General features: G+C 42.6%; 1 protein-coding gene across 9 annotated transcripts in view; it reads right to left on the reverse strand.

Annotated features, from left to right (window-relative positions):
* Rnf138 (ring finger protein 138) overlaps positions 1-10058 on the reverse strand; it is a 35965-nt gene extending 25907 nt beyond the window's left edge. For 2 of the 9 annotated variants that reach the window (XM_087193693.1, XM_087193690.1), the window contains exons 1-2: positions 9912-10058; positions 9167-9360 (exon numbers count right to left, since the gene is read on the reverse strand). In XM_087193693.1, the coding sequence (XP_087049819.1) occupies positions 9167-9276 (110 nt within the window). In that variant the 5' untranslated portion in view covers positions 9277-9360; positions 9912-10058. Of the gene's footprint in view, positions 1-8570; positions 8773-9166; positions 9361-9735 lie in introns of those variants that run through there. The other 7 variants (XM_004853110.4, XM_021265113.2, XM_087193704.1 and 4 more) reach the window with 7 other exon arrangements.
* Positions 10059-12141: the final 2083 nt, after the last annotated feature.

The raw sequence follows: 12141 nt of genomic DNA on the forward strand, positions 1-12141 counted from the left end.
ATTTTAAAAAGTCTCAGCCACATAGATCACTGGAAACTTTCAAATGACATTCAACTTGCAACCGTTTCCAGATAGAAAATACAAAACAAGTCACTTATCAAGGGAAAAAAATCAGATTAGTATCACATTTATCAGCAACAGCCTACAAATTATGCAGTTATGTACAGAATTATGTACAGTTCTGGCAGAAAACATTCTAGAATTCTATCTCTAAATATTAAAATCATATGTTGTATGTATTTTAGGCACTTCTGATACAATGCAACACATGAAATACTGAAATATTTTGCATTTTATTATAGAGTATGGGAAAAATTTGAATATACTACCTGTGCAACCTCGTCCCCAGAGTATTAACAAAAGCCCAAACAAGCCAAACATAGTAGCAGTGGCATATCCCTGTAATCCCAGCACTCTAGAGGCTGAGGCAGGAAGACTGACAAGAGTTGGGAGGTCAGCATAGCTACACAGTGAAACACTGTCTCAAACACAAAAACAAAAACGCGGAATAAACAACACATTTTAAAAATTATTGAAGTTCTGGCCAGGCCTGTGCTGGCACATGCCTTCAATCCTGTCAGAGGAGGCTGAGCCAGAGGGATCATAAGTTTTAATGTCAATGTGGGAAACTTTATGAAATCCTATCTCAGAATTTTAAAAAGGGCTGTAAAAGTAGCTCAGTGGTAGAGCATTTGACTAGCATTTGTGAAGTCCTTGGTTTGATCTCCAGCACCACAAATAAAAGTGTTCCTAATTAACACTTTACCCCAAATATTTTTAAAATAGGGGACTTTGAAATAAGTGAGGTTGGGTGAAGTAAGTGAGGCTGGGCCGGGGATTTAGCTCAGTGGCACCGTGCCTGCCTTGCAAGCACAAGGTCCTGAGAGTTCGATCCCCGGTACTGAAAAAAATAATAATTGAGGCAGATAAATTACAGATATAAACATAAAATGCAAAAGGAAAGGACAAGAATATAAGAACTTGAGGTCAAATGGAACTAAGAACAACTTAAGAGGTTTGCCATTCTGTGTGGCATTTAATTCTTTGGTTTGTTCAACTGTATTTAATGCACATGACGTGGTCAAAACATACAGTGAACGTTTAAATTTAAAAGTTTATTACAGTTGAAGATACACTGCTATTACTCTCTCTCAAAATACCCCCCCCACACACACACACACTTGGATACACTTATCCCATCATTCTGCCACTTTCTAAACCCATTCTGGAAGTCCCCTCTCATGTCTTTAGTTACTTTCATGGTTGCCTTGATGTTCAGAATCAATTAAAAACATTTCTTTCATGATCATTTTAACTGACACTGTTATAGTGCTGGGGAGCACAGTAGTGCACACCTGTAATTAAGCATAATGGTGGGCTGAGGTAGGAAGATCACCCTGGGGCAACTTAGACTGTCTTAAAATAAATTTTAAAAGGGGCTGGAGATATAGCTCAGTGTGAATGCCCTGGGTCCAATCCCTAGTATCCCAAAAAAGAAGGAAAGAAGGAAGGAGGGAAAAATAAGAGACAAAGAAAATATGTTCCAAGTTTCAGGCATCCATTCTAGAGGTCCTAAAAGCATCCCCAACAGATACAAGGGGACATCTGTACAACTTTGTTACAGTATTACTTTTAACAGCAAGATTACAAACTAATGGGGCTGGGGATTTAGCTCAGTGGCTCCGCCACCTGCCTTGAAAGTGGAAGGACCAAGTTTGATGCCCGGTACAAAAAAAAAAAAAAATTACAAACTAAATGTTTATAAATATGAGATTAAACAATGACATGTCCAACAATGGACTACTGGAAGACTACATAAATTTCACAAGGTCATTACTTTCCTCTGGTTTGCTGACTGCTATACTCCTAGGTTTATATCCAGATATGGTCACAGATGGAGTTTGGGGAGGTGACTGGATTATAGGAGCTGTATAGCTGTTGGGAGGTGGGTCTAGTCAGAAGAGGTGGGTTACTAGGAGTGCACCCTGAAAGAGTATGTCTCTCTCCCCAGCTCCTCCCTTCATACTGTTTCCTGGATGCCATGAAATGAGCAGTTTTTCTTCAGCAACGCCCCTCTGCCAGGCCACCCTGCCCTAGGGCCAACAGACTATAGCCATAAGTCAAAATAAAACTCTCCTCCTTTAAATTATGGGTATCGGGTATTGTCTCAGTGACAGAAAGCTGACTAATATACCTACTAACATAATATTAGCAAATAACAGATATTCCATTTTGGTAAGTTTAATTAATAAATACTATACACTCATAAAAAATAAAGCCTTTAGCCGGGGATTTAGCTCAGTGGTGTTGCTGCCTGCCTCGCAAGCGCAAGGTCCTGAGTTCCATCCCCAGTACCAAAAAATAAAATAAAGCCTTTTATGTGCTGATGAGAATGAGCTCCAAGATAGTGTATGAAAACTACAAAGCATAAAAGAATGTGTACAGAGTGCTTTCCTTTTTGTAAAATACAGGAAAATAATACATTTATAACCTGTTTATTATAGGCATACCAGTAAGTCTCTAAGTATATATATGACAAAAGTGATTGTAGAGGAATAGTCTTATTTTCTCTTTTTAGGGGGTAGGTACCACGGATCGAACTCAGGACCTTGGGCTTGCAAGGCAGGCACAGTGCTACTGAGCTAAATCCCCAGACTATTTTCTCTTTTATACCTTTAAAATTTGAGTCTCAACTCAATTCTCTTTTCACAATTCCTCTGGCATTAAATATCCAAACCAAAATACCTGAAATAGATTTGTTTTTATTTACAAAATAGATTTTGTTTTTATTTAGATGTGTGAAACAATAAATTTTTATGTTTGTGGGCCGGGGATTTACCTCAGTGGCTACACCGCCTGCCTCACAAGCGCAAGGACCCCAGTTCAATCCCCGGTACCAAAAAAAAAAAAAAAATTTATATGTTTGTGTTTGATGACCCTAAAACATATAAATACAAGATTTGGGTTTATTTTTTTCCCCGCGCTAGGTATTGAACAAAGGACTTCCTCACACATGCTAGGCAGGCCACTGAGCTTCATTACCAGGCCCCCTCCCTTTTTTTTAAGGACTAAGGATTGAACCCAAGGCCTTTGCAGTGAACTACATTCCCAGGCTCTTTTAAATTTATTTTTTAACAGGGTAAAGTTGCCCAGGGTGGTACTCAAACTTGAAATCATTCTGCCTTAGCCTCCTGAGTAGCTGGGATAACAGACATGTACTACCAGGCCTAGCAAGATTTTTACCACATGCAAGCATTATCTCATTTGGTTTTTGCAACAAACCTTTGAAACAGTTACCTTTTCTGCTCTAATTTCACAAACAAGAAAACAGGCTGAATGGTGTTAAGTGACTTGGCTAAGTAACAGAGTATCTGTCAACACAAACCCATGCACTCTTTTACTCAATATGTAAATACTGAAATGTTTATAGTTGGTTCATGGAAATCAAAGTAGATATGGATTGCTGCCTTTATAAAACTTACAAATCTAACCAGTGACACTTACCTTAGTCAAATTATCTGATTTAAAATGTTATGATTATAAACTTTAGTAAAGAGATACACATGAAAGCTATTCAGTTCTTTTTATCTCCAAGTTTACTACTCCTTCCTCTGTACCACAGAGCATGCCGTTTTAGATATCAAACTGCTTATCTTCATCTAGTTTTGGGCTCAACTAGATAAGCTTGCTATACAGTTTATTTCAAAAGAAAGCATAGAAGGGGAAGAAAACAAGCTTCATATCAAGAACTACCAAACGATTTTTGTATATCAAGAGAGCTTGCATCTTTAGGACAGTGCATTACCCTGAAACAGCTTAAGAGGTTATCTTTAAACTTTTCCCAACTTGAAACTAGCAACTGCCAGATGGTTTACTTTTTTTATTTTTTGGTACCAGGGATCGAACTTGGGACCTTGCGCTTGTAAGGCAGGGGCCTACAGGCAGGGGCCGGAACCACTGAGCTAAATCCCTGGCCCAGATGGTTTACTTTTATTAGTCATTCACCCAACCAAAGGCTGATGAAGAAACACTGGGAACAAAAAACATTTTCAACTCAGCATGCTCAAAATTTTAGTATAAATACAAAAAAATCTAGCACCCTTTATATTCCTAGTGTATAAACAAAATCACTCTCAAAAAATACTTTTAAGGGGGCAGGGGGATTTAGGTCAGTGGCAGCATGCCTGCCTGGCAAGTGCCATGTCCTGAGTTGATTCCTAGTACTATGAAAAACGTACTTCTAAAAAAATGTCTTTGGGACTTATAATTGAACCAGTTTTGTTATATAAATAACATGGACTTTTAAAAAAATTATACCACTTTATGAAAGTCAAGAGGATTCAGACAATCTTAAAATCTTAAAATAATTTAAGGCAACCACTTATTAAATCTACAAGAACCTATATAAGCCTGGCTTTCACAACTGTTAACAAGTCTGTAGAAAAGAAGACTTTTTAGAAGCATTATTTTTAGAGCACGACAACCCAAGAGGGTATCAATAAAACCGATAAAAATTTTAAGAACTATGACATGCCTATAATTAATTCCCTGTTACTTGAGGCTGAGCCAGAAGAATTACAAGTTCTAGGCCAGTCTGGGCAACTGACCAAGAACCTATTTCAAACTAAAAAAATAAAAAGACTGGGGATGTAGTTCAACAGTAGAGCCATTGCCTAGCATGTACAAGGCTCTGGGTTCAGTATTACAAATAAAAATGTAATATTTTCAAAGAAATATGAACTGAGCCAATTGTGGTAGCGCATGCTCGTGAACTTTAACAACTTAGGGAGACCTTGTCCCAAAAGTTTAGAAAATTTAAAGGGCTGGGGATATAGTGCAGTGGAAGGTCCTGCGTTCAATCCTCAGTACCAAAAACAAAGAGAACAAAAAAAGGGGGAAAAGTTAAAATAAAATGAAATTTCAGGGCTGAAACAGTTCAAGAAGGTCAATTAGGAAATCACACAAATTCATGCTTAATGAGTAGTAGGAACCCAGTATTGACTCACTTTTAATGATCCTTTCAGAGATGCCCCAAAGCATATACAGATTAGATTTCCGTTTTTTAGAGTTTAGCAAGGAATCAAATTTGTTGTTATAGGCGGGGTATGGTGGCGCATGCCTGTAGTCCCAGCACTCGACTGCCATGAGTTTGAGGCCACAAAGCGAGACCCTGCCTCAAAAACATTGTTGTTATATTCAATTTTCACTGGATTGGAGCTAACATTTACCAGTGTAGGGGAGGTATTTCCTTCACTGTTCAAAACAGGGATGGGATTCATAGAGCCTTACAAAGTGAAAATATCGAGATAAAGATTTGACCTCTATGCCACTCCTTAGTTTCTTCTGAAATCATATTTTGAATTCCTGTTCAACTTTCATATTCTTATGTCTTTACATGTTTTTCAAAACGTTGTATCTCACCCCTTTGCTGACACTGCCGTTTCCTTATTAAAAGTCTTCTCTCGGTTCCATGGTCACTATTGTGGTTTTCTTTCTGTTCTTCTGTTCTTCTCAGATTGTACTATTCTCCACTTAGTATTTAAGTTTTCTCCAGCATTATATTCTAGCTAGTCTTTCTACCTTTCAGTTTACGTACCTTCCCTTGGCAGCTACATCCACCCCACCCCCACCCCCAAAGCTTTAGCTCCCTTTATTCCAGATTTATACAACATATATACATTTAACTCTTGAATATATGGTCATCAAATTTTAAATTTTACACAACATCCTTAAAATGTCAAGAGTCTTTTCTCTCCATTCCCACTTTTACTTCCTTAGTTTAGGTTCTAATCATTTCTCTCACTGACACATAACTGTGTCAACATCTTCACAAGTCGCCACTGCCAAACTGGAGCTTGACACTAAACTTTCTAAAACTGACCAGGCTGCCTCCTTGCCAAAAATTACTTAACAGGTCTCTATGATTTACAGGAAAACATTCAAATTGGCTTACACAGTTAATTCCTGCCAATATCTCTAAACTCCATCTCCATTATTATCATTCTTTACTTCCAGACAAACGGAATAATCAAGATCCAGTCATTCTTTGTACCCCTTCATACCTCAGAATATGATATAAATCAAATCAGGGTATTTCCCAAGGAAATCATTCCTATGTTTATAAATTGATTTAGATACACACTTTCAATGCTCACATAAAATTTTCTACCTAAATCTCCTCCATGTCAATCATACACCTACAGTTCTCCATTCGACTATTAACAGTCTCCAAGGGAAGAATATTTACTATTCTTTGTACCCAGCAGACAGGAATCATTCAACAGTTTCTATTTGAAGGAATGAAGGGGATTAATTGGGAATTTATATTTTGGTAAAATTATTCTAATGAATAATGAATTTGCTCCTTTGACTAGGACAATCGGCACACAAATCTTTTCCTGTCACTGCAATTGCAATGAAAATTTGTTTTTATTTTCTAACACACAGTGACCCGAAGTCCTTATCATGCTTTTCTATCAATGAATCAAAAACTGATTCTAGGGATATGGTGGCAAACGCCTGTAGTCTCAGCACTCAGGAGGCTGAGGCAGGAGGACTGCCACAAGTTGAGGCCAGCCTGAATTACATAGCAAAATCCTGTCTCAAAAAAACCAAAAATTAAAAAAAATATTTTAACTCTAGATTCTAGAGGCTGGAGGTATACATGCCTGAGAGCCCTGGGTTCTATCCCCAGCACTCCACTCAGCCAAAAAACAAAAGAGAAAAAGGAAAAGGTGATTTTGTAGCAAAATATCAATCTGTTAAAAGACACAGTTCTGGGCCAGAGATTTAGCTCAGTGGTGCTGCTACCTGCCTTGCAAGGTCCTGAGTTCAATCCCTAAGACTAAAAAAAAAAAAAAAGACACAGTTCTGTCCTTTGTGAAAAAGGATGAGTAAATGACATAGCAAGCTATATTATTCAAAAATATTTCTATTTCCCCATCAAACTTCTTTTTTTTTTTTTTTGGTACCGGGGATCGAACTCGGGACCTTGTGTTTTCCAGGCAGGGGACAGAACCACTGAGCTAAATCCCCAGCCCTCCATCAAACTTCTTCCAGGCAATCCTGATTGTCTGACTGTTCCACCATTACTACCCCTTCCAAATAAAGCATTTTCTCCCTCTTGCCTACTCTTTTTTTTTTTTTTTTTTTTTTTTTTTTGGTCCTGGGGATCGAACTCCGGACCTTGCACTTGCAAGGCAGGTGGTGGCACCACTAAGCTAAATCCCCAGCCCTCCCTCTGCCTACTCTTTAATTCACTCTTACCAAAACTATAACACTACTATGGGGAGAATGAAGGTAACGTGCTACTCTACGTCACATGGAAGCCCACTGAGTTGATCTGACAAAGGTCCTGAATTTAAAAACAAACAAACAAAACTATCACCTCCAATTTCTTTTGCAAAGCCTTGAGGTCAACCAAAATTATAATCCTTGATTTATCACAAGGGAAGCTGACTAGAGCAATCTGCATGGAATTTTGAGAGGAGATAAAAATTACAGTAAGTTCTATTAGGTCAATGACCCAAAAGGTAACTGAAATGATTCTGTCCAGAAAAGATCCACCATATATACACACCTTCAGCAGCCACTACCACTTCTTCTCACCCTTGTCTCTCCTCTTCCTCTTCTTTCCACTCAATGGAGCACAGCACTTACAATTATGTCTAATATTAAAATGTTTTAACAATCTGCCTTTGTCACACAAAATAATAAAGGAATTTCAGACTGTCAGTCATTTCTTTTAAAAATCAAAAAACATAATTGGCATAATTTCTATTATGGCTCACACAACCAGTATCAAAAAGGAATACAAAAAAAAAAGGGAATACAGCCGGGGATTTAGCTCAGTGGTACCACCGCTTGCATCACAAGCGCAAGGACTGGAGTTCGATCACAGGTACCAATAAATAAATAAATAAATAATTTAGAAAACAAAAAGGAATACAACGCAGTTAGGATTGAGGAACAGGGTATTAAGAAATCATCTGTGGCTGGGTGTGGTGGTGCATGCCTGTAATCCCCAATAGGGAGGCTGAGGCAGGAGGATCACGATAAGTTCAAGTCCAGCCTGGACTACACAGTGAGACTCTGTCTCAAAAAAAAAAAAAATCTGTGATTAAGAACCCAAAATTCCTGTTTACAAAACGACAGACCTTCATCTCTCAAAAAAAGGAGAAAAAATATCTAGAAACTTGTAACTTGTTCAATTCTTTTCAGCTGTTTGCAAGCACAACTTTAAAGACCAAATGTGTTTTTGAAAAATAAAGATTTCCAGGCCCCACCTGCCAGAAATTCTTTTGTGAATTTGGAATGGAGCCTGGGAATTGGTATGTTTACTTTGAAAGTTCCCCCTGGACTCTGGTCATCAGCCAGGTTTATCAGAACTGCAATTTACAGGACCTTTTTAAGAAGGTCTCCTTTCAGCCATTACTGACACTGACATCCTACAAAATGTTCAAGTTCTTCTTCTTAACATGCTATGTCACTTCCCCTAGGCCCTTTGTGTTCTCTTCCACCCTAGAGTTAGGGCCACATCTTGGTCCAGTGCTCAGGACAGAACTCCTTACCTCCACTCCTGCTGTAACGGGGTAACAATAAACAGAAAGGTAACACAAAGGGAAACTATCACACTTCAATATCCGGAAATCCTGTCAGCCTCACATGCGAAAGAAGAAAACTCTGCCTAGACCTTTACAATACGTTAACAACACATTCCCGGCTGGTCTGCGAGGCAGGGTTGGAAGGTTAGATTACGAGCTCTGGGATCCGGGAGGGACGGACCGAGGTTCTGAAAGAAGAAAACTTCACAGCGGGGCAGGCCTGCGAGCACCGGTGCCCCGCGGGGTGACACCCGACACCTCAGCCTTCACCGGGTTGCTAGCAAACACAAAGGCTCCCGGGTCCCCGCGACACGGCCGGGCCTGGCGGAGACGGCGCGGGCCGCGGGGCCCGGACGCAGCGGGGAAGCCGGACTCTGATCTGGGGCGCGGGCCGGAGCCCTGGGGAGGCGGCTAGGCTCAGAGGGGCAGGAGCGGGCCCTGAGGGTGGCGCTCGGGCGGCCGCAGCGAGTCGGCTCCGCTCAGGCCGCGGCCCGGGCTGGGGGTCGGGGTCGGGGTCGGCGCGGGGCCCCCGGGTCCGCGCGGGGGAGGCGACGTCTACTCACACGTGCTGACAGGCCGCGGTGCGCACGGGCGTTTTGAGCACCTCCTGACAGACGGGACAGTAGAAATCGTCTTCGGTGTAGGAAGTGGCCGCGGAGAGCTCTTCAGCCATAGCGAGGGGTGGGGAACAAGGTGATGGCGGCGGCCGAGGTGGCGGTAGCGGCCGAGGTGGTGGCGGCGGCCCGGCCCCGACTCCCTATGCGAACGCAGAGGGGGAAGGGAATCTCCTCAGGAAGCAGCGCGCGCCAGGAAGGGGGCGGGACAGGGGGCGGGGTCGAACGCGAGACGTCGCGCCCGCGCTAGCCTGGCGAGGACAGGCCCCGCCCCCCCGGGCAGAGTGCAGAGGCGGGGCTTGGCAGGCGGCGAGCGGTTGGCTCCCTTTCCCTTCCACCCAGGCCGGGCGTACGCCAAGGGCGTGCTCCTCTCACCGACCACGCCCCCACCCGTCCCCGGCCCGGCCTCCGTAGCGAGCCCGCTCCCGACCCTAGCTCCGGGCGGGGCTGCAGGCTGCACCCCGGCGTCCTTCGGACCCGCCGGCCTCCGCCCCCCCTCCGCGGCCGTGGCCCCTCACTTCGGAACCCCGCGGCGGCGCTGTGGGTCGAGCTGCTTCTCCGTCGCGGCTTGGTAGGGAGGTGGGCCCGCGCCTCTGTCGGGCTTCTAGTCCGGTTTTGCTGCCCTCGCCACCAAGGCCCCGGGAAAAGGGAAGGCGGAGTGCGCAGCACTCCTCGGCCCGGAACGAGACCGCACCTGAGGCTCATGGGGCACCGGGATCACACTGCCTCCGCCAGCCGCTCTCCCGTGGCATCTTGCCGCCCGCACCCTGCCGGCCGGGTCAGCAAACTCAACAGGCCCGCTGGCACCCGGGCCGGGGCGCGCGGGGGGGGCGGGCCGGGCGGTCTCCATGGCAACCGGCGCGGCGCCCGGGCGGGTTGTGACGTCACAGCTGAGCTCCCGCCTTCCTACCTATGCCCTCTCCCGGCCTCACAGGAGGGGGACCCCGTTTCTTATTCCCAACCCTGTCAAATAGTCTGCAGTTTTCAGCAAAATATTCCTGTCAAAGATCTGATCTTCGCTATTTGCCCTTTCCAGAATGTTTTGTTCTTGTCAAGATGTGCTATGAAAGAAGTAATATTTATTGTGGGATTTTAATCCTTAACCGAGGGGAAATTAAAAATAAGAGCTTCAATTTATGCCTTAAATCACAACGTAACTGAAGCTTAAATATGCTATCACATTCACACATGGGGTCTTCCACTCAATAGTACTGTTTTTGTTTTGAGCTTAGTCTTTGTTTCCTGTACTGGGGGTTAAACTCACCCCTCTACCCCTGAGCTGTATCCCCAGCCCTTTTGTCTTTTGTTTGGGTAGGGGATTGGTTTATGTTATCTTTGGGGGGAAAATGAGAAACCTGTACCTAGGCGTTCACTACGGGTTATTCAGCAAATGTTTTAGTGTTTGTCCGCATTTCGGTAGCACATATAATAAAATACCTTTTTAGTTTTTTTGAGTAAGGTCTTGCTGTGTAGTCCAGGCTGGTCTTGAACTCACTATGTAGCCCGGGCTGGCCTGGAACTCTCAGCAATCTTGCCTCCCCTCCCCAATCCCGAGATAACAGGCATGTGCCACCAGCCCCCGGCGCTAAAATGTCTTTTTTAATGGGGCCTTACTTCCCAGATAGATCGACGAAGTTGATGAATCTGTAAGATGGTTACACAACGATAAAAAAGTAAAGAAAATATGAAACAGTATCTTCAACTAGCTTCAGGAAACAAATTGTTTCATTGTAGTCCTAAAATAAAGTGTTTAACTATAGTCTAAATGTATTATAAATAAAGGCCACTTAAAGGACTAGTTAATGCATTTCTCTCATTTAACATCTACATTGTCCTTGGCCTTGTTAAATAAAATTGAGAGAGGGCCTGGGGATTTAGCTCAGTGGCTCCGCCGCCTGCCTCCAAAGCACAAGGAACCTAGCTTGATCCCGGGTACCAAAAAAAAAAAACCCTCATATATAAAATTGAGAGGAGGCCATTGAGCTCGTGCCCATTGGGCCACACCAAAATGGAGTCACTCATGCTAAGTTGCACACCTCAAGCTGAAACCATGTTTATCTGGCCTTGAGAGAAATCAGGAAGTAGAATACCCAAATTCCCAAGCAAGTCATTTTTAGCCTGCAAAATATAAGGAAGTCTCTGCTTTAAACTTTACAAGAAAAATAACATTGAAAGGCCCAATCCATTTTTTACAGTGGACCCTTGACTTACAAGCTCGATTGGTTCCTGAGGGCTGGTTGTAACTTAAATTGGTTATAAATCATTACAGCTGAAATCTGGATGTTTACCTTGGTACATGATATAGATAACAAGAGGAAGATGAATCTTCCATTAACCTAATTAACTCAAGTTGTTTATATGTCAGGCCTGTCATAACTTGAGGGTCCACTGTACTTTTCTTAGATTTTTTCTGTCTATAAAACCAAACCCTTCTCATCAGCTCATCAGATCACTCATTCCATTGTATGGAGTGAGGTATTGCCTAAATCTCAAACTGCAAATAAAAGCCAATTAAACATTTTAAGTTTGGAGCCAGGTGTGGTGGCGCATGCCATAATCCCAGCACTCAGGAGGCTGAGGATCGCTGTGAGTTGGAGGCCCACCTGAACTACATAGCAAGACTTTGTCTCAAAAAAAAAAAAAATTTAAGTTTGATTTAGTTTTGGCTGTGTGTGTGTGTTGCTTGGGATCAAACCCGGGGCCTCTTGCATCCTAGACAATCAGTTCCAATGAGCTACATCACAGCCTTACAGTTTTTCTTTAGACAGCACTGCTTGGTATTAGTCAGATGTCACATACAGCATATATAGCAGTTGAAATTTTGCTGCCAACTAGTTTACATTCTTGAATAAAATCAAAATGAGAGAACAAAAATGATATTTGCCAAAGTATTAAATATTATATTAACAGTTACTGTAATAATA

This window comes from Heterocephalus glaber, unplaced genomic scaffold (genome assembly GCF_053883595.1).
Source record: "Heterocephalus glaber isolate CG9 unplaced genomic scaffold, H.glaber_assembly_v1.0 deba00000331, whole genome shotgun sequence".
NCBI lineage: Eukaryota > Metazoa > Chordata > Mammalia > Rodentia > Bathyergidae > Heterocephalus > Heterocephalus glaber.